At 37.5% G+C, this 27,034-nt stretch overlaps 1 protein-coding gene across 5 annotated transcripts in view; it reads right to left on the reverse strand.

The window, feature by feature from the left end:
• The window catches only part of SPAG17 (sperm associated antigen 17), a 258,218-nt gene that overhangs the window by 129,837 nt on the left and 101,347 nt on the right, over positions 1-27,034 (reverse strand). For all 5 annotated transcript variants that reach the window (XM_072644500.1, XM_072644502.1, XM_072644501.1 and 2 more), the window contains exons 6-13: positions 23,144-23,338; positions 22,074-22,276; positions 18,898-19,059; positions 18,187-18,262; positions 17,475-17,581; positions 14,235-14,372; positions 14,028-14,141; positions 4,881-5,031 (exon numbers count right to left, since the gene is read on the reverse strand). In XM_072644500.1, coding sequence (XP_072500601.1) covers positions 4,881-5,031; positions 14,028-14,141; positions 14,235-14,372; positions 17,475-17,581; positions 18,187-18,262; positions 18,898-19,059; positions 22,074-22,276; positions 23,144-23,338 — 1,146 coding nt within the window. The remainder of the gene's footprint in view (positions 1-4,880; positions 5,032-14,027; positions 14,142-14,234; positions 14,373-17,474; positions 17,582-18,186; positions 18,263-18,897; positions 19,060-22,073; positions 22,277-23,143; positions 23,339-27,034) is intronic.

Raw genomic sequence — 27,034 nt, forward strand, 5'->3', positions numbered from 1 at the left:
TAGATAAAGGGATAGATGACATAGTTATCAGATTTACAGATTATATAAAAATTTGAGAGAGATAGCTCATATACCAGAGGACAGTCGGGATCTGAAGAAATCTTGATAGGCTTGAATACTGGGACAAATAGGATAGAATTTAACAAAGATACATATTTAACTCTTACATGAGTTGAAGAAAAAAAAACTTCACAAATGCAAGACAGGGAAGGCATGTGAGTGTTTATTTGAAAAATATCTGTGAGACAGAGGGGGAAAGGGCTATATGTCATCAGGCCAACATGAATTAGTAGCAGGAGATAGAAGTAAAAAAAGTGAATGTAATCTTGGGCTACATTAAGAGACAAATAATTTCCAGAAATAGGAAGGTAATAGTGTCACTGTATTAGGAATTGATTAGACCACACATGGAATACTGTGTCCATTTCTGGGCACCATATTTTAGGAAGGACATTAAGTGCCTGTGACTTGGAGAATGTTCAGAACAGTGCAGTAAAATGGTAAGGGACCTAAAATTCATGTGAAAGAATGTCTCTTTGAGTGCAAAGATAGTTTAATTTTTGTCTCTGTATCCCAATCACCTAGAACGGTGCCGGGCACATGGTAGCCACTTAATAAATGCTAGTTCATTAACAGATTTATTCCTGTGAAGACTGGGTGAAGGAACTGGGGACATTATTATGGTGAAGAGAAGGTGGGGAATGAGCTCAGAGGAATGATGATGAAGTATACTACTCATCCATGGTGATAGAAACAAGGCTCAGAATGAAACACCTATCGCTTTGTATATAGGATAGCAACACCTTTCTTTTCTTTCTTTTTCAATGGGGGGAGCCTGTGAAGGAGAAGGAAAGAAATAAACATTTATAAAGTGCTTCTATATGCTGGGCACTGTGCTACGTGCTTCATCATTATTGTCTCATTTGATCCTCACAACAGCTCTGGGAGGCAGGTACTATTATTATCCCATTTTACGGCTGACAAAATGGAGGCAGATAGAGGTTAAGTGACTTGTTTAGTCATGCAGCTACACTAAGGCTGGATTTGAAATTTTCCTGAGAAAAAAAGATTTTAGTTAACTGTAACAAAAATAAAAATTTAAAATAAAGCTAATTTATTTAATAGAGAAATCAAATTTTTTTCTTTTTTAAAGAGAGAGAAGGCATGGGTGGGAAGAAGGATGGGCATGCCATGTGTAAAAGAGATAAGATTTGTTCTGCTGATCTTAGGGGGCAGTGGAAGGTGCAACGCACAGAAACTTCGAGGAAGTCAATTTAGGCTTGATGTAGGGAAAGATTTTTGAACAATTAAACCTGTCCAAAAATTTAGAGGGAGAGAGAAATAGGATTCTCCTTCCCTGGGAGTCTTTAAGCAAAGGATCAATAGCTACCTTGGTGGGAATGCTTTAGAGAAGATTTCTTTTCCTGTACAGTTTGGAGGAGAGAGCCATGTTGGTCCTTTTTTTTTTTTTCCTGAAATTCTGCATTAGGATGCCATTAAAGGCCTACAGACTATAACTGTGGCACGGAGACAACTTGAGTTCTCAAAGGCTGGTCCTGCGGAGCACAGGCTCTTACAGATACTATCACACTAAAAGGGACTTCAAGTATTGCTCTGATAAGGGATTCTATGTCTATTTCTTAGACCAGTCTAGCTTAGTTCAAAAGAGTGTTGTTACTGGATGATTTCAGTGAAGAACTTTTTGCCACCTAGGAACTCTCAAAGACTATTTCAATCCAATTCAATTCATTTCAACAAACATCAAGTGCCTATGGTACTTAATGAGTCAGGCAGCTCAGCTCAGTGGTTAAAGGAGTAGGGAAAACCTGGGTTCAAGGCCACGTCTGACTGATTGGGTGGCTCCAGGCAGCTCTAACTTAGCCTCTCAGTGCTCTAAGCAGTTCTCAAAAACCTCAAAGGAGGTACCCAGCTGCATTTTAGAGGAAGGTTCTTCACTGTCAGTGAAACTATGGATGGAGAGAGGAGGATAATGATGAAAAAGAAGAGATAAAAAGCTGTAAGTCGTTAGGCATATAAAGACTCAACAAAAATGAGGCATGCCCTGTAGGAGCTTACTTTCAAAAGGGGGAAGTGTGTGACTGTCTTGAGTAGACTTTAAGCTCAATGAGGGTAGTGACTGGGTCTTATCTATCCCTTGTGACACTAATCGCACTGTTTTGTACATAATTGCTGATTAATACGTTTATGAAAGGCAAGAAAAACATCACTTGCAGTTGGCAATATCAAATAATAAGGATTTTTACTTTTAAAAGCTATAACACATTCACGAGTCATAATAATTTATAGATCTTTATTAAAACCTACATAATAAGTTCACTGAGGGCATGAACAATGACTCTTCTATGTTCTAAGTCATCTTTGAGCTTAACATAATACTGTCAACCTAATGGTTACTCAATACATACATGTGTGTATGTATGTATGTATATACACATATATGTGTATATATATACATACACACACATATATAAAAATACATATATATGTAAGACAATCAAGAAAACACATTTACTGGGCCATTCAGATATTCTAGGCTTTGTTGGGTGTTGTTGAGTCCTGTCTGACTCTTTGTGATGCCATTCGGGGTTTTCTTGGCAAAGATGCTGGAGTAGTTTGCCATTTCCTTCTCTAGTTCATTTCACAGATAAGATACTGAGGCAAACAGCATTAAGTTACTTGCCCAGTTGCTCGCATAACTGGTAAGTGTCTGAGGTCATATTTGAACTCAAGTCTTCCTGATTCCAGGCCACCATCTAGCTGCCCTCTTTGGTGTATACAAAGAAGTAAAACCTATCTGGAGGGACAATGCACCAGTGTAGTAGGATACCTAACCATAAAATGTTAAGTGTGAAATATGTGGTAAAGAGATCAAATCTATTGGAAGTTCAGAGTAAGGAATCATTGTGGGCCAGAATCAGCAGTGAAATGTAAATGGAGAGGTAGAATTTTAGCTAGGCCATGGAGGAAGGTTAAGACTTAAGTAGAAAGAGGAAAAGTGTAAGGTAGTTTCTAGTCCTTAATCTTAGGCTCCAGTAAAAGAAGAAATGATTAGTGGAGAAACTGAGGCATTTGGGGGTAAAGAGGATAGATGCAGAAACACATAGTACATGATCTTATTTACCTCTGTAAAATCATAAATATGTCCTTCTAAAAGTATGAGTGGCAGGGCAATGTGTAAGCTCTTCTAGGGCAAGGAATTTCTTACTTGTGTATTTAGGTCTCCGATTAATCATTCATTCATTCATTCAATCAATCAGTCAACAAGCATTTATTAAGTCCTTAATATGTGCCAGGACCTACACTAGGCTCTGGGCATATGGAGGCAAATGTAAAATATTTCCTGCCCTCCAGAAGATAAATGGAGACATGACATGTATATATGTAATTTTGAAAAAAAGGCATTGGCACCTGGGGGGGGGTGGGGTGGTAGTCAGAAAAGGCTTCATTTAGAAGGTAGCATCCTTCATTCATCAATTCTTCTTCATATAGGATGAGGATTTTAAGAGAAAGCAGTGAGGAAGACAGGCATTCCAGGGAGGAGGGAGTGCCTGTCAGATTTTATGTGTAGAATGGCAAGAAAGCTAGTGTTTTCTTAGCTGTATAGTATGTGAAGATAAATAAGGTGTAATAAGATTGGAAAGCATTTATGATGGGCTTTAAAGGTCAAACAGTTTGCATTTTATCTTAGAGGTAATAGGGAGCCAGGGGATTTTAGTGAGCAGGGGAGTGACAGTCAGATCCGTTCTTTAGGAAGATCACTTTGTAAGCTACAAAGAGAATCAGCAAAATTATTACAATAGTTCAGGTAAAAGGTGATGAGTGCCTGGTACACAGTAGGTGTGTAATAAGTGCTCATTGATTGATTTTTAGTGTCAAAAACCCTGAGAGACATGGAGAAATTTTGGATGGAGGTTGTTGCGGGAAATACTCTATGGATTTAACATGAGTAAATAACAAGATTTCCAAGCATAAGTCAAGGCCCAGATGAGGTAGGGAGCATACTTTTGTAAGGGGTCAAACTGAAGAATCCAAGAACGGCCAAGTCAGAAGAGACTTGAGATTAGTTCAACCCCGCCCTGAGTTCCTGACCTCTCTGTTTTTCCATTTTGGCTATTTCCTACACTTCCTTCCCGCGGTTCACTGTCAGACAGGGGAGAATGCTTTCCCTTTGAAAGGCAGCTTATCCATATGAGATTTTCCAATTACTGATAGAAGGGAATTAAATGATAAATGGTAATTCATATTCCATGCCTTTGGCCCAGAGAAAACTTTGGGGACTGATTTAGTTGAGTAGAATACTGTCACTGATAACACACTGCTTGGAACTTCACAACTATTCAAAATGAAAAAAAAAACCCCTAGAAATTCAGCATAAGCTTCCTGTTTCAGACTCAGAAAACTCTTTTCACCAATGAAATTTTATATATGTATATATATGTATATGCACATATAAATTATTTATGTATATATGATATATATTATATATTAAATTGGTAAACATTCTACATTAATATATTAAATTATGTATATTGTATATATACATACATGCATATATATTCTATGTATTGTGTACATACAAATATAATGTATATATACAAATACATATACACACACACACACACATATATATGGAGAAAAAGAGAGAGAGAGAGAGAGAGAGAGAGGAGGGGGGTAATCCCATCACACACACACACACACACACACACACACACATACACACACATACACACACGAACAAATGAATATAAGTTCAAAATAAAAACAATTTTTTGAAAAAAAAAAGATGCAATCTCATGGCATATACATACATACAACCATGAACAAATACGTACAAACTAAAAATGAAAGCATTTATTCACCATTAGTACAATAGTGCATGAGCTCATGAATTGTAGCCAGACGTTTGGTGTTATTCCACAAAGGAGGCAGAGGGAATTGAAGCAGTTTCCACAGTGGTAGCTTGGCCTGCATCTCCTGCTCAATTTGTACTGGGTCAAAATTCTTCTGGGCCTGATGCAAAAGAATAACGTGACAGAAACCATTAAAGTCTCCCAAGAAGGTAAACTGTCAGGAACCTTATAAATATGTAGAACATAAAACATGATACCCCTTACACTCATTATTTGAGGATGGGGATATCAATAGTAATTGAAGCGGACAAACGATTAGTGTTTTGCTGAAGGTCAAAAAAGCATTTTTTTGGGTGTTTTTTTGGCCAGAGTTTCCTGGCACGAGGAAAGAACTAACTCTTCATCTGCACTGACGTTCTGCCAAAGGCCGATATGCATTAATCTTTCCCTTCTCCAGATCCTTTCCTGGCCTCTGTTGGCTTTTGGAGCAAAAGATATAACTAAATGCAGAACGTCCCAACATCTCAGAAAGACCCATCTTGGCAAGTCAAATCCATTGGTGTTGCTACTGAGAAAATGGTGAAGGCAGTTCTATTGTGAAGGGAGAATTCTTTATTTCTCAACATTTTGTCTAGCTCAGGGCGCATATTGTAAACTGCCACTTATAACAACTTTATAACTTTAAATTATTTTGATTTCAACTAATGATGTTATACTTGCTGGATCATTTCTACAAAGCACAACTTATTTTCCTCAGTGGGTTAATAGTTGATCTATTTCTGAAATGCTCTCCTTTCTCACCACCCCATAGAATCCTTAGCTTCCTATTAAGGTTCAGCTCCAATGAAATTTTATACATAAGGTCTATACATTTTCCCCATTTTATTTTTCAATTAACAGGCATTTATTTGATCTTCCTCTTGTCTACCCCAATTTAAAAGTTAAAAAGAGAAGAAAAAAATTATTGAAACAAATATACATAGTTTAGCAAAACAAATTCTTGTATCATTTTTGTCCAGAAATGTTTGTCTCATTCTACCTCTTTATAAAAATCATTTTGCATCTCAAATCTATCACCTCTCTGTTAAGAGGTGGATGATATAGAGTTCTTTATTAATCTTCCTGAAGCATGGTTGATCATTTCACTTATAAGGGTTCTTAAAACTTTTGAAGTATTTTTACATGTATTTTTTAGTTCTCAACATTCACTTCTACAAGAATTTGAATTCAAAATTTTTTCCCCTTCTCTTCCCACCCCCACCCCAGGATAGCATACACCCCATCCACCCCTTCCTCCCTTCTGTCTGTCCTCCCTTCTATTACCCACCCTTCTTCTATCGCCCTCCTCCTCTATTTTCCTGTAGGGCAAAATAGATTTCTATATTCCATTGACTGCATAGTATAATTTCCAATTTAATACTAAAATAATTTTTAATATTCATTCTTAAAGCGTTGAGTTCCATATTCTCTCTCTCCCTCCCTCCCCACCCTCTTTGAGAAACAAGCAATTCCATATAGGTCATACACGTGTAACAATGCAAAGCACTTCCATAATAGTGATGTTGTAAAAGACTAACCATATTTCCCCTCTCTCTTATCCTGCCCTCCATTTATTCCATTCTCTCCCTTGACTTGTCCTCTCACAATAGAGTTTGCTTCTGATTATCCCTTTCCCCAATTTGCTGTCCCTTCTATTATCTTCCCTCTCTTATCCCCTTTCCCCTTGGCTTCCTTCAGGGTGAAATAGATTTCCATATGCAATTGAGTATGTGTTATTCCCTCTTAAGCCCTATCCCATGACAGTAAGGTTCAATTATTTCCTTTCATCTCCCCTCTTCTCCACATTGTAAAAACTCTTTCTTCCCACTTTTATGTGAGATGATTTGCTACATTCTACCTTTCCTTTTCTCTTATTCCTAGTATATTCCATTCAACAGTAAATTTAATTTTTTAGGTATTATCCTTTCATATTCAGCTCACCCTGTACCCTGTCTATGTGTATATACATATAGACACACACACATATATACATACACACACATATATACACACATACATATATACACCCATGTACATATACATAACCTACACCTATACAATATACACATACATACATACTCACACACTCCTACATATATATATTTCCTCTAACTACCCCAATACTGATAAAGGTCTCATGAGGTACAAATAACCTCTTTCCATGTAGAAGTGTAAACAATTCAACTTTAATGAGTTCTTTAAGGCTTCTCTTTCCTGTTACCTTCCATGTTCCTCTTGATTCTTGTATTTGAAAGTCAAATTTTCTATTCAGCTCTGGTCTTTTCAACAGGAATATTTGGACATTCTCTATTTAACTGAAATTCTATTTTTTCCCCTGAAGTATTATACTCAGTTTTTCTGGGTAAGTGATTCTTGGTTTTAATCCTATCTCCTTTGACCTCTGGAATATCATATTCCAAGTCCTTCAATCCCTTAGTGTAGAAGCTGCTAAATCCTATGTTATCCTGATTGTATTTCCACAATACTTGAATTGTTTCTTTCTGGCTGGTTGTAATATTTTTTCATTAACCTGGGAACTCTGGAATTTGACTACAATATTCCTAGGAGTTTTCCTTTTGGGATCTTATTCAGGAGGTGATCAGTGAATTCTTTCCTTTTCTATTTTGCCCTCTGGGTTTAGAATATCAGGGCACTTTTCCTTGATAATTTCTTGGAAGATGATGTCTAGGCCCTTTTTTTAATCATGGTTTTCAAGTAGACCAATAATTTTTAAATTATCTCTCCTGGAACTATTATCTAGGTAAGTTGCTTTTCAATGAGATATTTCACATTGTCTTCTATTTTTTTCATTTTTTTGGTTTTGTTTTATAATTTTTTGGTTTCTCATAAAGTCATTAGCTTCCATTTGCTCCTCAAATTTTAAAGAACTATTTTCTTCAGTGAGCATTTGACCCTCCTTTTCCATTTGGTAAATTCTGCTTTTTAAAGCATTCTTCTCCTCATTGGCTTTTTGGACCTCTTTTGCCATTTGGGTTAGTCTATTTTCAAAGGTGTTATTTTGTTCAGAATTTTTTTGGGTCTCTTTTAGCAAGTTCTTGACTCACTTTTCATGATTTTCTTGCATTGCTCTCATTTCTCTTCCCAATTTTTCCTCCACCTTTCTTACTTGATTTTCAAAATCCTTTTTGAACTCTTCCAGGACCAAAATTATTGCATATTTTTTTGGAGGTTTTAGATGTAGAAGTCTTGACTTTGATGTCTTCCTTTGATGGTACACTTTGTTCTTCCTCTTCCCAAAAGATGGAAGAAAATACCTTTTCACCAAGAAAGTAACCTTCTGTAGTCTTATTTCCCCACCCCACCCCCCCCTTTTAGGCATTTTCTCAGCCAATCACTTGACTTTTGAGTCCTTTGTCAAGTGGAGGGTGTACTCCAGGAACCTGTAAGTTCTCAGTTCCTCCAAGGTGGCACCATCAAGGGAGAGGAGTTTACTCCTCTCTCGGTTGCTCCTCCTCACCTGAGGACTGCCACTCAGGACTGAGACCCAGATCAGTTGCTCAATTCTCCCAGAGTCTTTAGGCAGAGGGTTCCAAAAGTGGATGCTGTGCTGCCCTGGGACTGGGGGTGGGGCCAGACCAGACTCTGCTCTCACCCAGGTGAAAGACCTTTCTTACTGACCTTTGAAGCTGTCTGGCATTTGTGGGTTGAGAAATCTGGGAACCACAGCTGCTACCTGTGATTCCGCTGCCCTGAAGCCTGCTCCAGTACTATTCTTGTTGTGTGACCCAGGCTGGGCTGGGCTGTGATGTCCAAGCCTGATGCGATAGACCTTTCCTGTCAGCCTTCCAGGCTGTCTTGGGCTGGAAAATCTCTTTCCCTCTGTCATTTTGTGACTTCTGCTGCTCTAGAATTTATTTAGAGTCATTTTTTACAGATATTTTATGGGCTATGCAGGGAGAGCTGGAGTAGGTCCATCCTCCTCCACCATCTTGGCTCTCCCCTTTTGAAGTATTTTTTAACAATGATGTTACTGTATAAATTCATCTCCTGGGTTTGCTCACTTCACTCTGCATCAGTGTACACAAGTCTTCCCATATTTCTCTGAACTCCTCCCCTTCATAATTGATTATATCACAGTAGCATTCCATTCCATTCCTACACCATAATTGGCTCAGCCATTTCCCAATTGATGGATCCTCCTTTAGCTTCCAGTTCTTTGCTATTACAAAAATAATTGCTTTAAATATTTTTTTAACATATGGGTCCTTTTCATCTCTGATCTCTTTTGGAATCATCACTGGATCAAAGAGTATGCATAGGTTAGGGACCTTTTGAACATCAGTAAAAACTGTTTTCCTGTGAATTACTTCACAGAAAACTGTCAATTAGTGCATTAGTCCACCTTCTTTTCCTATTAGCCCTCCAACATTTGTCATTTTCCTTTTTTTGTCATCATTATCAATACAAAGTGCTATCTCCTAATTATTTTGATTTGCAATTCTATAATTGCTAATGATTTGTAGCTTTTTTTGTCTTATGGTTGTTGATAGCTTTCATGGTCATATCCTTTGATCAGTTGTCAGTTGGGAAATGACAACTTTCTTATAAGTTTGAATCTACTTGTTGATCTTGGAAATAAGAACTTTATCAGAGAAACTTACAGCAAAAACTTTCTCCCACCCCCTTGTTAGCTGCTTCCCTTCTAATTCTTGTGGGATTAGTTTTATTTGCTTATAGATTTTTACTTTTTATGTCATTAAAATTGTCCATTTTATCTTCTATGATCTTCTTTCTCCCTTGTTTAATTACTAACTCTTCAACTGTCTATGGATCTGAAAGGAAGTTTCTTTCTTGCTCCTCTAATTTGTTAATGACCTTTTATATCCAAATCATGTATCTATTTGGAGTTAATCTTGGTATATTGTATGAAGTGTTGGTCAAAACCTAATTTCTGTCAGGTTGCTGTCTAGTTTCCTCAGCAATTTGTATGGAATAATGAGTCCTCGTTCCAGTAGTTGGGGTCTTTGGGTTTATTGACTATTAAAATACCAGTGTTCATTTGCTTCTATATACTGTGTACCTAATCATTTCCACTGATTGGCCTCCCTATTTTTCAACCAGTACCAAATCATTTTATTGATTACCAATTTGTTATATAATGTGAGATACAGTACTTCCAGACCTCATTCTGGTCACTTTTTGTCTTATTTTACTTGAGATTCTTTATCTTTTGTCCATCTAGATGGATTTCCTTATTATTTCTTCTACCTTGATAAAGTAATCCTTTGGTAATTTGATTTGTAGGGCATTGGATAAATAAATTAATTTAGGTAGTAATATCATTTTTATTTTGTTAGCTTGGTTTATGAATGAGCAATTAGTATTCATTCAGTTATTTAGGCTTGTCTTTAAATCTGTAAAGAGTATTTTGTAGTTGTATTCATCTAATTCCTGTTTGTCTTGGCATATAAACTCTCAAGTATTTCATGTATTCCACAGCTATTTTAAGTGAAATTTCTCTTTCTATCTCTTCCTACTGAGTTTTCTTATTAATATACAGAAATATTGATAATTTATGAGGATCCATCTATATCCTGTGACTTTACTGAAGTTATTAGTTGCTTAAATTAATTTTAGTTGAATCTCTAGAATTCTCTAGGTATATTATCACATTATCCGCATAAGAAAATAATTATTTCATCTTTGCTTTTGTGTATTCCCTAATTTTCCTTTTCTTGTCTTATTTCTCTAGCTAATATTTCTAGGATTACATGAAATAGTAGTGATAATAATGGAATTCTTACTTTACCCTTGATCTTACTGAAAAAGCCTCAAGTATATTTCTTTTATACATAATACTAGTTCTGCAAAACCTATCTTGATCCTACCAGTCCCTACTGCCTTCACCTCTCTGAATTTCATTCTCACCGATGTCTCATAGAATGCCTTTCTTTCTTCTAGATACAGCTCAAGGACTACTTTCTACAAGCAACTTTTTCTGATTTTCCCAACTACCCTCCCTTCCAAACTCCCTTATGTTAGACTACTTTGTATTTTTTTCCTATACATACAAATATTCACATATATGCATATGTATATGTATGTATGTATATGTGTGTGTGTGTGTGTGTGTGTATTTGTTTCCCCCTTAGAATGGATGCTCCATGGGAGCTCCCTAAACTATGTATATATCACATCATATATAAACATATTTATGTATTACATATAAACTCTATATAAGTATATTATATATATACAGGTTACACATGGTTTATATATTTCCATGTGATATTATATACATATATATGATAATGTATTATATGCATATATATGATAAGTGAAAGGCAGTACAGCTTTAAGCTGTAGTAGCTCAAAATTGCACTGACTTTTGGATACTCTCTACCTAGAACTTTGTAAACTTTAATTGATCAGCAAGCACTTATAAAGCACCTACTGTGTGTCTGACACTATTTTGAGTGTTGAGGACACAAATGTAAAGAAGAAAATAATCTCCATTCCCAGGGAGCTTGGAGGAAGATGGGAGATGGAATGTTGTATGGCAAAAACAAAGAGGTGGCCAGTTTGGCCAGATCATAGAGTGAAGATAAAGAAGTGATATCCAATGAAATTTGAAAGATAGGTTGGAACCAGATTGTGTAGGGCTTTAAAAGTTAATCAGAGGAGTTTATATTTGATCCTAAATATAATAAGGTAGCCACTGGGGTTCACTGGGTAGTGAAATGATCATTTTGACATCAGTGTATTGAGTTAACTGGAATAGGAAGAGACTTGAGGCAGGGAGACCAATTAGGAGGTCACTGAAATGACCTAGGTGCTTAAATAACATGTCAGTTGTTTGCATAAATTATATACATATATACATACATATATACACATGTACTCACACATACACATACACACAAATATATACACATACATATATGATATTACAGAAGTAGAATGGCAGGATTTGTCAAATGATTAGATATATGAGGTGAGGAAGAGGAAGGAGATGAAGATACTAAGGTTATGATTCTAGGAGACTGGAGAATTAAGTTTTATTAGTTTAAAACTTCACTAAGACTTTTGGAACACCACGCACATGTGTGGGTATGAGTGTGTGTGTATGTGTGTGTGTAATATGTGTATTGTATGTAGATATGTGTGAGTACACATCATATGAACCTCATGGCAACCCAATGAAGTAGGTGCTATAGGTATTATTATATTTATTTTACAGATGAGGAAACAGATTGAGAGAGGGTAACCCAGGGTTATACAACAATTAAGATATTATTGGAAGGTTTTGAATCCAGGTCTTTCTGACTCCAGATCTAGTACTCTATCTACTGCATCAAATTCATTAAGATTATATTTAGAATGGTGAATGTAAAGTTGTACTTATGGCTTTTAAAAAATCAAATTCCTGTGAAGGAGATAGGGGAGGCCTGGTTAGGTAATATTCCTGTGAGAAAGGGGTTTAGTAGACTGCACACTTAATACAGTGATATGGCCATCCAAAGAACTAGTGTGATCTTAGGGTACATCATTAGTGATGGAGTATCCTCTCACTTGAACTACTGCATGGTCTCCTCATTAGTCTCCCTGCCTCCAGAGTATCCCCTACTTTCTGTCCCCACCAATCCATCCTTCAAACAGCTGCAAAAGTCAGATTCAGATTGGACTAGCATTATCTACAGAAAAATATGTAGGCCTTCACAGATAAAATATAAACTCTTCAACCTGGTACATAAAGCTATTGCTTCAAAATAAGTTCTTAACTTCCTTTCCAGCCTTTTTTCATATTACCCTATTTCATGTTATCCCCATTTAAATCATCTTGGCTTGCTGTCTCCAGAAACATATCCCCACAGTTTTTTTTTTATTTTCTTCTTATTGCTTGTGCCTAGCACAGGGCTGTGTACATAGTAGGTACTTAATAAATACTTGTTAAATAGTATGGAGTGAGACTAATAATAATTACACTAAACTTGGCTATGGTGAGACCACTTTTGCAGTATTTTCCTCAGTTCTGTTTACATTTTGTGAAGGGTAATGGCCAATACAGGTGCAGCCAGAAGAGGATGGAATGAGTAGTCACTAGAGAACATTCAGTTCAAGAAATATTTATTAAATGCCTTTTATGTCCAAGACACTGTACTAGATGCTAGAGAATGCAGGGAGAAGGGAATAAAATGCCTACTATGTGCCAGGCACTATGCTGAGTACTTTTTTAAAAAAAAAACGTATTATTTATTTTGATCCTTATAACAACCCTGGGATGTCAGTGTTGTTGTTACCCCCATTTTACCCCCAAGAAATTGAGGCAAAGAGAGGTTAAGCGACTTGCCTAGGGTCACAAACTAGTAAGTATCTGAGGCTAGATTTGAACTCAAGTCTTCCTGATTCCAGACTCAGCACTCTATCCACTGCATCACCTTGCTGTCTCTATAAGGACAACATAGTCTTCATCTTCAAGAAGTTTACATATTACATATATGTAGATAATTATATATAAAGTAATTTGAGAAGGAAGAAAGAGGAATAAACTTGGGAGTGAAGTGGGGAATGATTTTAATTATGATTAATACAAAAATTGCAATTTCAGTTGTATAGGGAAATCCAATAAAGAAATGCCTTCTTCCAAAGCAAATTGGTAACTCTTTACAACTTCTAGTCTTAAAGAAAATTACCCGGGACACTGGGAAGCTGAATGACTTACCCAAATTTAGTATGTGATAAAAGCCAGACTTAAAGTCAGGTCTTCCTGATTCCCAAACCAGCAGCAAATACAACAGGCTACCTATTGTCATCATCACCATCATCACCATCACCATCATCACCACCATCATCAACACCACTGTCACCACCCTCACCACCACTGCTATCATCATCAGCATCATCTTCATCAGTTTGTATGGAAAATAGGAACTGGAATCTGTGACTTTAATTTAGGGAACTTTTGGATGAGAAAGCTTCTTTAACCAAAGTAGATTGGCATCTTTTCTATAACTGATACTGAGGCTAAATGACTATCCCAGGATCACATAGCCAGCATCTCAGAGGTAAGCACTTGTACCCAAGTTTTCCTGCTCTCTATCCACTATGCTAGGTGTCTCACATTACAGGTATAATAATAATATTAATAATAATTACCCTTAGTACATGCTTCTTGTGACCCTGTGCATCATGGTAGTTCAGTATGAGAGGACCTTTCTGATCTGCTTTTTTCTCTCTCTCATCTTCAGGTAAGAATATCCGATGCAGATTCTGTTTAATCACATATCACACGTTAGATTTTAAAAAGAGACCGAAGATTTTCCAGCGGTGGAGGCAAATGGGATGACGCCAACCCGTACTTACCTCTTTTTCGTTCTCTGTGAGACAGAGAGATGGCAGGATGGATACGATGTGAGCTGCAATCCTAGGATCCAATCCATCCTCTCGGGGTGTGGGTGGCATTAAGCTAGGTGGGAGAAGTTCATTCTCTGTTGCCACAATCTAATAAAATATAAAAAGTTTTCATTTCCTTTGAAGACAGTAGCTGTCCTAATGATCAGTTTTTTTTTTAGTTAAACTATATAATTCCATAATTCAGGGGAAAAATAAAAATAAATAAATAATAAAAATAAAATAATTGTTGAAAGCAGAGGATCAGTAATTGTGAAATTGTGAAATAAGCAAATAAATGGAAAAACACAAATATACAATGAGAAGCACTACCACTACCAAAATAAGAATGTATAATGTATTTTTTAACTTGTACTTTTCTCTTAAAAAACTCAACACCTATGCATTAGCCTTTTAAACTTTGCAGGTAGAGAAAATGGAGAAACTGAGGCCACATGGTATAGTGGAATTAAATCTAGAAGTCAGAAATACTTGAGTTCAAATCCAGGCCACATTGATCTCATGATGATGCAATGGAATAACTCTTTGTAGCAGGAAAATAACTGGCTTACATTTATACAGAGAGGCAGGGTTTGATCAAGAAACATAATAAAAATAATATGGTGATATTGTAATATTTCAGACAGTCTTGATTTTCATCAATGTGAATGTTACTTCTACTTAGGTAGAGATCCCAATTCTTCTACCACTCAGTAGAAGTCTCTAAGAATTGTTGTGATCAAAATCAAATACCATTATTGTAACCAACCAAGTGAAGAGATTTTCTGAACTTTGTTTTGAGTTTGGTTCTCTGATGACCAGAACATTATCTGCCCCTGGGTCTATCCTGATGATAATAGCTTATTTTAGATAGTACCCTATGGTTAATAATATCTTAATACAGTAATTCTTGAGTAGATCTCATCAATGTAGTAACAATATATGACAGTACAAATCACAGCTCATCCATATCTTACTATCTTCTGAGATCTTGTCCATGATTTCTCAAAAAAACCTCCACTAGGGGTGGGGAAGAAGACCACTTATCATGAGAATGTTATGAGGGAATATAGTTTCACAGTCTTCCACTATCTTCTACTATTTCATGGTCTCCCACTATCTTCTTCCTAAAGGTTCTGAAAACAGGGAGTGCCATGGCTGTCATTTGTCTTCGCCTTGCATTCAGGGTGTGATGTGTGAGTTGACATAGGATCTTTTCATCTTTTTAGTGTAACAAGTACTTTGTCAGGGTCCTATGTCAAAGTCCTTTCTTTATTTCATACTTTCAAGTATCTATATATACTTTGTTTAACTATGTTGTTGCAGCTATCTTAGAATGGATATCTTCTCAAAATTTCCACCCAATCCAGATCATGGTGGTTGTTGTTATTGGCCACAAGGTCATTTTCCCTCCTTTTGAAGGAGTTAGGCACTATCTTCCTTTATTTCCCAGATCTCACTCTTCTGCTAGGGAACTTCCATATTCATACTGATAATCTCTCAAATTTTCGAATGTCTGAGTTTTTCAGTCTCCTTAAATCCCATTACCCAGTCCTTTATTCCACACCTCCGCTACACTTAGAGATGGCCATGCTCTGTATCTTACCATTAGCCACAATTGTTCCATTTTATTGATAAAATCTCTTGACACTCCTTTGACCATGACCTCCTAATCATTCCAACACTCTCTCTGCCTCACCCCTCCAAAAACTTTGCCCTTGACTCAATGTCTAATTTCTCTACTCAATACTTTCTTAGGTTATTATCCCACTTTTAATTTATTTTTCTCCTATTCCATTTTGAGCCCATAGCTAGTCAATCCAACCTACTCTTGAAGCCTTCATCCCTTTGTTTTATTTCCTCTTCCCATACCAAACCTCAGCTCTATATTACTCCCATCATCTACTTCCTCTGCTCTTACTCATATAAGGAAGTCACATAACAGTGATATAAATTCATGTTATCCAACTTTAATTGGGCCATCTTGGCATCAGGACAGTCCTTTTATTTTTCTTTCATCAGTTCCCGAAGTCACTCCTCACAGAAGCTATTTCCAATCTTCTTTTCTCTATTCAAGCTTCTCAGATCCCCCACTTCCCTCTTAGCTGAAGACCTCACCTCTTATTTTGAGAAAACTGAACCCATTCTTTGTGCATTCCCTCTTCTCTTCATTTCAAAACTCACTCATATCACCCCCTTCTTTTTCCTCCTTTCCTGCAGTCTCTGATAAAGAGATGGCCCTTCTTCTATCCAAGGCTAACCCTTCTGCTAATGACCTAGATCTTATCCATTCCCATCTATTCCAACAGATTACAAACTCAATTATCACTGGTCCCCTGCTTGACTCTCATCTTCAACCTCTCCTTATATACTAGCATTTTTCCTTCTGCCTTCAAACATGTCTAAGTCACCCACCTTAACAAATCTTCACTAGGCCCTACTGTCTCCTCAAGCTAAATCTTACAAATCTTTCCCCCTTTTCAAAGAAATAACTAGAGAAAACTGCCTATGTTGAATGCTCTTCGCATCCACTGACTGATTCCTAAATCTTTTGCAATGTAGCTCTTGATGTCATCACTCAATTTCAAGTCCTTTCTCCAATATTAACAATGATCTCTCAATTGTCCAATCTGATTGTCTTTTCTGATTGTCTTTCTTGACCCATCTACTATCTTTGAAGAGGACCTGAAATAAGTATATACTCTCTGGAAGCTAGTAGCCAGAGGAAACCAGGATCTCTCCTTTCCCAAGCTCTTGCCTACTCCACCTCTCATGCAGGTATGTGAACATGTGGTTATCACTCTCTACCAGTGAGTAGAGACTTAGAAAATGGATTTGAGCCTTGAGTTACAATAGCATCACAAGTATAGAGCTAGAATGTATCTCTATGCAAACCAACTCCCTCACTTTAAAGATGGGGTAAGTGAGGCCAGGTTAAGTGACTTGCCCAAAGTCAAATAACAGAATGTAGAACTGGTCATTGAACCCAGGGCTTCTGACTCCAAGTCTTGTCCCCTGTATAGACAATTAAACCTTCCTTCCCCCTCATAATCATCACCTCATTTTTATCCTCCCGGGGGACTTCAGCAAGTAAGAGCAGACATCACTATCAATCAGTCCTTGATTTAGAGATGAGAAAGCCAAAGCACAGACACTTTAAGTGACTTGCTGAAGGTCACAAAGCTGGAGAAGTGACTGTGTAGAATTACCCACCTGTTCCAAGATGCCATTGAGTATCAAAGGTACAGAAATGAATTCTTCAGGAATCTGTTCCATCAAATCATTGTAATATCTCATATCCACTTCAGTAGAGAGCGAACCTATTGTGTACAACAGAAATGACCCACTGCACTACTAAGTGTATTCTCCATTAGCATTTTATTCATGGGTGGAAGTCTTTGCTGTACTAGTGTAATTAGGAAGAAGAAATCAAGAGATACTAGAAAGGAGTTTGGGGATAATTGCTCTTTCTAAAGAAAATCCTCTAAACTGCTGATCCCGCTCACACCCTCAATGTTCAAGCCAAACTTAACATCTCCTGACTGAAAGCATATGCCCTCCTTGTCTCAGCTCACCCAACATGAAACATGCTTTCATATGTACCTCTCAGAGTACTTGTATGACTCCAGGGCTAAGCTCAGGGTCACTTCTCCTGAGAAGCCTTCCTTGATCCCACTCCACCTCCACTCAGTTGATAATACTCTCCATTCTCCTCAAATTTGCTTGCATTTTTTCTAATCTGCATCCACTTTAAATCTTCCTCTCCCCACTCCGCTCCCCAGAATATAATCCATTTGAGGGAGGGGCTTGCTATCTTTTTGTTTTGGTGTCTCCAGTACTGCATTGTACAGCGTAAAAACGGAATAATTATTTTATCCAAGTGCTAAGCTGATCTGAATCTCAACCTGTAAGGTTTCATACATACTTTCTCGAGTTGCTTGTGACTCATCCGTCTGTGTTTTTTTCTTTGATGAAATGGCTGCTGAACTTGCAGAGGCTCCCTAAAAGAATCACAGGAAAATCCCATATATCTAATTGGGCCAAAAGAAATGCTTTTAAGTGCTGGTAATATCTTTTCTGAGATAATGTCAGTGGTGCTTCCTAACCTTTTGTCTGAGTCACTCCATCTACCACCCAATTATCTGCCTAATGTTAGACTACACTCGAGGGCAAACTATCAGAATCAAGGGGAGCCCATGATGGAAATGAACATGTCTTGCTTTCCTGACCAAAGTAACTGATTGATTTTAGAGAGGGGCAGAACATTAGGAGCTTTTTTCCTGTGGGAAACCTTAGACTTGCCCAAGTGTTGGGCCTTAATGAGGCTGCTGAGAATCAGGGAAATCTTCCCCTATTAAAAATCAGAAATGAAAAATTAATGTATCATTGTGACCTGAGTGCCATCAAGTGTCCTGAGATAAGGGAGTTGGCAGCTACATGTTATCCCTAACCACATACTTCAGAGATGTGCCTTCACACCCCATCTTCCTCCTTTTACCTCTTGAAATGGCATCAATTTATCTCAGGTATTTTCACAGTTTATTCTTCTACACAATATTCTGCAATACGATATCACAAATCAGGAAAACAACCTTCTCTAAACAATTAGCCTTTTAAAAACAAGAGAATGTGCTACCTCAGGAGTCCAAGGGATATCCAGATGAGCTTTGTCACTTGTGACTTGTGGGACATTAATAAGTCTCATATTTTCTAAGTAGTTCAGATGCTGCCGCCTCCAGTCCAGGCTGTCATATATCAAGCAAGCAATGACTTCAAAAAGTTCAGTACCAAGGTCCAGCTACAGGGGTAAATGCCATGGAGACAGTCATGAGTTTTGTGTAATCAAGTAAAGTTCAGAAAATATCTCTTTAGCTACCTAATGTTATAATTATTAAGCTAGCCCCCACCTGTACATACATCTCTCTTCTCCATTATTATTATAGTAATCAATGATCAATAAACACCGATTAAGCACTTAGTACATTTGAGGTACAGTGCTAAGCACTGGACACCAATGAACTGCAGAACCAACAAGTCATAGAAGCTCATAGTTGAAATGGGCATCCAGTCATAGGGTGGTAGGACCATAGACAACAGTTCTAGGTTACAGAGTCTTTAGAGCTCATCTGGTCTAAAACTCTTATTTTACAGATGAGGAAACTGAGGCCTAAAGTGTTCAAGTGACTTTCCCAAGCACATAAAGACAGTAAGTGTCAGAACTAGGATTGGAGTTCACATTCTCTCGGTACTCTTTCATTGGAGCCATGCTGTCCTTAGAGGCCAGCTGGTTTAGCCATATACCTCCAGGGAAGCGAGAATCACTGCTTTTAGAATCAGTGTCTTCACTTTTGTGACAGGTATAGCTACCTTGAACTCAAACTGATTATAAATATGGTATAAAAATGATTTAGTACGGATAAAGTTTTTTGAATAACTGAAGCATCTGCTGGAGCTTTTTCTCTACCAAAAGTAGAACAATAAAAAAATTCTTGACTTGTCTTAAAGAATATTCCATCCTTCAAAAAGTGGAGGAAATAACAAGGAGGACTACTATTCTGGGCTTGACTCTGATCAATAAAGACAAACTAGTTGCTTGAAGTAGAAATGACCGAGCCTTGGAGGTTCTATCTGGGAATTCCTGGTAAAAATTGGGAAGAAAGATGGGTAGAATCTGACATGAAGCTTAGACTTTGGAAGAGCAAATTTTAAAGGGTCCAGAGAATGGAAGCTGCTTAAAAGCAATTTCATCACAATACCTCCATGGGACAGGCACTCCAAACATTATTGTCCTTCATCTGGACAAATGAGAACACCAAGGCCCAGAAATGTGAGGTGATTTGCTCAAGGCTGGAGAATTGGTAAGAAGCAGAGACAATATTTAAACTCAAATCTCCACAGTCCAAGATCCTTTCCACTGTACCAGACTTCAAGGAACAATGCATTTGTGGCTTTGACCCATAACTAAAGAGTCACCACCTCTACAGTTGCTGCACGCAATCTTGTCAGTCTCCTCCTCCTCTCGGAACCTTAGGCTTTGCCTCTGGTATGCTGAATTCAAATATTCTATCATGTTAACAGACACTTGTTGTAGGGTTTTCTTGGCAAAGATACTGGAGTGGATTGCCATTTCCTTCTCCAGCTCATTTTACAGAAAAGGAAACTGAGGCAAACAGGGTTAAATGACTTGTCCACAGTCACACATCTGATAGGTGTCTGAGCCCAGACTTGAACTGATGAGCTCCTGACTCCAGGTCCGATTCTCTATCCACTGCACTGCTTAGCTGTCCTTAATAGACACTACAAGTATCTAATAGATGGGCTTTTGTCTTATCTTGTCCAAATCTAGGCCATTCCTATCCCACTGGAATGAACTTCCTTGTATGTATTGTTTTCTTTCAAGAGATTATAAACTCTTGAGAACAAGAATTTTTTCACTTGCATGTATTTGTATCCCCAATGCTTTGCATAATGACTAGCACATAGCAATCTCTTAAAATTGTTCTATCTATCTATCTATCTATCTATCTATCTATCTATCTATCTATCTATCTATCTATCTATCCATCTATCTCCTTCCTTATAAATGCACTAATAAGTTGACCTAGATTTGAACCCAGGTCTTTGTGATTCTAAGTGAGTAGTCTGAGTTCTACTAAATTATATTTTATTAGATTTAAAGAGAGAACAAAGAGGGTGGATTCGTAAGAAGAAACACAGCAAACTTCCCTTCAAAACTACTCCAAAGAGATCTAGAAAATGTTATCAGTCATATTTCCTATGGGGAAATCCAAGAAAAAGTCACAATGAGTTATTTTTTTCCAGCCCAGATAAGCACAGGGAGATAGATAAAGAGTTCTATGGACCTGGGGCCCAAGTAGGTCAGGAGCTCATGGTCCAGTTCATTACAGCAGGCAGGGAAAGGTTATGAACTAGCTCAAGAGGAAGTCCCTTACCAATATGGGGTATCCCTTATACACATCGTGGGGCACTGCTACAGTAAGAGGCATAAACGCACCTTTGTTATCCACTACCCAGGTCTGAGTCACTGATTCAGGATGGACTGAGGGAAGACCTGCACACAGAGGTGTGTTCCACCCAGATCATATACATATATATATATCTATATATACAGAAACAAACATATATGCATACATACCTACCTACAAACATACATACATACATATCCACTAATCCATACTGCTTCTTTAGAAATCTTATCATGAATAAGGCAAATATCTTAGAAGCACTGCCATTTGAACTGATGCTGAAGCATGTAAAGCACCAGAGTCCAATTATTAGTGTTGGACTTATTTTATTATTTATAAAGAAGGCCAAGCCTCTCTAAAGTACTTAGCCAAAGGCACAGGTTCACTGTTCTCTGTACTTCGTATAGGACAAAGAATAAATCCTGGCTTTGTTTTCTCCCAGTTCTGTGACCTTGGGCAAATCGTTTTATCCCTGGACTTCATTTTTTCTTTTCCTTTGTACAATTAAAATGTTTAACTCACAGTGTTGCTGTTAGGAAAATGATTTAAAAACTTAAAGTGCTCTCTAAATATGAGTTATTTTTTTAATATTACTTTAATCTATTCCATGGTCTTAGCCACAGAAACACCATGGAAGCTTTGCAATCAGGCTATATCTGTTACTGAATATTTAATGAATAGACAGATAGAAGATAACAGCCACTGCACCAATCACAGTGTCTTGTACTTTGTGGCTACTCAGTAAATCTTTGTGGAATAAATAAATAAAATACATGTATCCATGATTACAAATGTTCAGGAGGCTCTCAGAGAGGAAGCTACTAACCAATAGTTCACTGTCTGTCCAGTCTAGAGGAAGGACCTCTTCCTTCACTACATGTTCAAGCCTGGCAATATCAAAGAGATTAGTTTCAGGTTTTGCGTTATTCAAAATGGGTTCCAAGTATTTCCAGAAAATTTCAAGCTCTTTCACTTCTTTCTCTCTCTTCAGTTTTTCGGCTTCTATTTCTTTGGACATCGTAGCCGCATCTATATTAGATATAGGAGACAAAAGTTTCTTGCTTAGTAGGAATTTGGGAAGGGACATGTACTACAAGGTGTCTACTTGGCACCAGAATGTTCCAGGAAGGGCATAACTCTTCGACACTTCCTGGGATGGACTTCTCAGTACTTTAGGCAACTGTCTAAGATAGTAAGATGGAAAACAGTTGCCAATCTCTTTGAAAAAGGGAATTTCCTTGTTGGGAATTTCATACATCAGTGAAATCATAAATCCAGTAAAAAAAAACAACTAAAAATGTATAAACCAGCATTGATGAGGTCTGTGTAGAGCAGGCTGGGGTCAACTGAAAATACATATGTACATGTACACATGTATATATGTATATGTGTACATAAACACACATTCACATACCATAGATATGCTATATAAATTTCTCTCTTTCTCTATTTCCCCTTCCTTCCTTCCTTCCTTCCTTCCTTCCTTCCTTCCTTCTTTCCTTCCTTCCTTCCTTCCTTCCTTCCTTCCTTCCTTCCTTCCTTCCTTCCTTCCTTCCTTCCTTCCTTCCTTCCTTCCTTCCTTCCTTCCTTCCTTTCTATCATACTCTTTGCAAAGAATATCACAACAGAATGGCTCTTCTTCCTGCAAAAGTTGCTGATCCCTGTTTGAGGTAATTGTACATCAGTGTAAAGGGGACTTCAATTTTTAAAAAGCAGATTATTTGTCTGTTGAAGTAGAAGAAAGAGGATATCATAAATGAAGGGAGCTAAAGATAAGTTCAGAATACCACTATTTTCTGCACATGATAACAGTATTTGCACTAGTAGCAACAATAATAGTAAGTAGTGTTCAGTTTTTCAGTTGCAAAAGAGAAAACTAGGCATCTAGTAACATACTTTCTGCCAGAAGAGAGGCCTCATGTTGCTGGGCAAGGCTTGCCAGGTGTGCCTTTAGAGGTTCATAGTTCTCAGAAGTTATCTTAATCACATTGGATACAGGAACTCCAAGCTCCGTCATAATCGCCAGTAGCTGTGGATTGTGAAAGCCCGTGATGATAAAGTAATGTTGGGCACCATCGTCTGGCTCGTCATCTGCTCAGAATATGACAAAAGAAATCAGGTCATCACAACACTATAGAACACGTTAAAACACCATTCATTCAACAGGCATTTACCATTCCTATGCCTTGCCCAAAGGAGGCCCACTGACTGCGGCAATATCAAGGGCCTCATGTTTCCTTCTTGCCCTTCCAACCAAGAAAGCCTGGACAATTTTATAAACCATCTGATTAGGTATTCAAATATAATATGTGAACCATGGGATGTGTGTGAAAATTCTGCCTCAAAGGGATGGGTAGTAATGATGACTAGCTTAGTCTCACAACTTTGTTTAAAGTAAAGCCTTAAATTTCTTTGTGTTTAAGGGTTTTGAGCAACATGTGGGCTCACTCTTGAGTTGTAAGCAACTACAGTTCTGTGGGGATTTTATAACTTGAGGCACAGGGTGTTTACAGGACAGGAAAATATGGTATATAGAGCTGCTTCCTGCAAAAGAGTTGCCTATATTTGTATGAGCTGAAGTGGTTGCCAAACATTAGGTCACTGACCATCAATTATTTCATTCTGTATTCATTTAGTTTATTTTTGCTTCAATTATCAGTTTTGTTAGTATGGCTCATTCTTCCACAAAGACATATCATAATTGAGAGGGAGGCATCATGGTAGACACTGAATTTGTGCTCTAGATTTGCAATCAGAGGATTCCGGTTCAAACCTCGTTCACCCATGCACTTCCTGAGTGACCTTAATGAGCCATTCTGTACATTTGGGCTCCAGTGTCCTTATCTGTAAAATGAGATGCTTTGGACCAAGCGAATTCTTAAAGATCACTTCCAGGTCTAAACCTATGACATATGTCTGACTATGATTTAATAGATAGTCTTTCAGACGTGCTGGGACCAAAAAATTGCCAAGTGCTCAAAATGCCAACCTGGTCATAAGCCTTTCTGAACATAGCTTCATAGAAAGACTGTCACCATGCTCATGTTGGAAGACTTTCCATCTTGGGAGAAATTGCCAGCACTTATATACTACTGGCATAGCTTCCAAAAAGCCAAGTTCATTTCCAAGCTATATCATGAAGGCTAGGTATGAGTTTCAGCATAAGACTTTAATATTGTCTTAGTTATTACATTTTAATTCTATGATGTATGTTATATGCAGGTCTAAGACTATTTTTCTAAGGTTTTTCTAATTTTAAATTTATTTATTATTATTATTAAATATCAATGAATTATCTCTATCTTAAATCAGTTAAATCAGACCACAAAGGTTTTCTCAATCATCCTTGATTTGTATGTGGTATACACCAAAATTTCATAATATTTCAGAGCAGTCCTTTGAGGTATTACTTCAAAAGATCCAAAGAGAAGGTGATACAGATCCCAAGCCCTTTTATATTCCACACCAGGGCCTTTGGAGGACTTAATATCTTTAGATGTCAGGTTATAGACTTTTTTATGTTGAATCAATAGAGCAGAGGGGAAGGGAAGACAATGCCCAGCCTCTTCCAATGTTTCTGTCACTGTTGTCACTGATTGTCTGGATTTTCAAGTGGTATCAGGCCATATAGGAATGGTATGATCATCAATTAAATCCATTGATGTCTGGGATGGTGCTGATTGACTATGAATGAAACAATGCTTTTTGGCGGGGAGGGTCAGGTCTCCTCTTTCCACATTTCTTCGTGTCTCATCACTTTTATGAGGCCCCATTAATGTCATATAACTGCTTATGGTCCTGTGAAATAAACTTTTATGGAATAGAGTGTACAGTAGAAAATACAGTAATTGAGGGCAGAATCTAGAAGGGAGGGCTTAGTGATAAGGCACTTTCATAAGTATATTACCAGAAGCTGTGATAGAGTGGAAAGAGCAATGGTTCTGGAGATAGAGGACCTGGGTTCAAATCTTGTCCCTGCCACTTACTAGCTATGTGATCTTTTAGCAAACTACTTAACCTCCTTGGGTCTCAATTTCATCATCTGTAAAGTGAGAGGTTTGGACTAGGTGGACTTTGAGGTTCTCACTAGAAGATCTAGGTTTCTATAAGAAGAGGTAGGTATTTAAATTTAATTAGATAGAGACTTGCTACTAATTAATCAAATATAAATTGCTTAATTAATCAAATGTAAATGTGTGTATAGATATACACACATATACATATACATACTATATATGCAAATATATGTGTGTGTATGTATGTATGCATGTCTGTCTGTCTGTACAGGCAGTCAGATTATGCAGTGGATAGAGAGCCAGATCCAAGGTCAGGAAGACCTGTGTTTAATTCTGGATTCACACACTTACTAGCTTTATGATCCTGGTCAAATCACTTCACCCTGTTTGCCTCAGTTTCCTCAACTGTAAAATGAACTGGAGAAGGAAATGGCAAACCCCTCCAGTATCTTTGCCAAGAAAACTCCAAATGGGGTCATGAAGAGTTGGGCATGACTGAAATAACAACAGCAGCAAATATATATGTATATGTGTGTGTATAAGTATATACATATGTGTACACATATACATATATGTGTGTGTATCTTTCTCTATCTATACCTTCTATGTACGTAGTTATTTGCATTGATTTAATTGTGAGCTCCTTTCTGGCAGAAATCATATTTTTTCCTTTCTTTATATCTTGTTTGGAACAATGCCTGTCACATAGTAAATACTTACTATTTAGACCAGATTGTAATTAAGATTATAAACTCCTTGAAGGCAGGGACTTTTACCTTTTTTGTATTCCTAGCACATAGCACAGTGCCCAGCATATGTGCCCTTAATAAATGTTTATCGATTGATAATAAATAAATACTTATTGACAGACTAAGGTACCCTAGCAGGAAAAAAAATCTAATGGCAGCTTCTGTTGTAAATAAGATTTGGTGGGAATCTGCTAATTGTTTATACAAAACAGCTGAACAAGATGGCAATCTATCTCTCAAGAAAAGGTGAGAAATCTTAGTGTAAATTAAGCTTTGCTCAGGAGGCTGAGCCACTAGCACAAGGAACAGGAATGGTAGAGTAGTATGATGTCAGAGACAGTTCAGAGAGGTTCATCATGAACACTTGTCATAAGAAACAATCTACCAAGAGAAAGATCAGGACAGAAGATCTTACCTCCAGCAAATATAGAGGGCAAGAGGAAGTCTGCTGTGACCTGCAGACACACTGCTAATTTGTCCAAGCGCACCAAGTAATACATCAACCAGCATTTACGAAGTGCCTGATATGTGCCAGATACCAGGAAAGGGACACAAGCATGTGTGTCCAGAGCTCAGACTGAATCCTTTTCTAGAGAAGGTCAATACCTCCCCCAGCAGAATACCTCACTCCTTTCTAGGTACTTAGGGAGAAGGAAGTAAATACTTATAAGAATGAAAGAAATGCTTCAGGAAAAAAGGACAAGAAATAACAAGACATAGAAATTTATTTTAAAATAAAAATAAAAGAAAAAGGTAGAGGGAAATTGCAACGGGCAGGAAAGGAATACATGTGAGAAAAAAGGAAAAGAAGAACGATCACTAAACACTTGCAGTGAAATATTAAGTGTGAGGCTCATTTGGTTGAAATGGGAGCTGGACCCTCTCAGGAGGAATCTCCTAGACAGGAATGTGGTCCAAGGAATTTTGTTGTTGAGTCAGGTTTGACTCTTTGTGACTCCATTTTTTTGCCAGAGTGATATGCCATTTCCTTCTCTAGCTCCTTTTTCAGATGAGGAAACTGA

This window comes from Notamacropus eugenii, chromosome 2 (genome assembly GCF_028372415.1).
Source record: "Notamacropus eugenii isolate mMacEug1 chromosome 2, mMacEug1.pri_v2, whole genome shotgun sequence".
Taxonomy (NCBI): Eukaryota; Metazoa; Chordata; class Mammalia; order Diprotodontia; family Macropodidae; genus Notamacropus; species Notamacropus eugenii.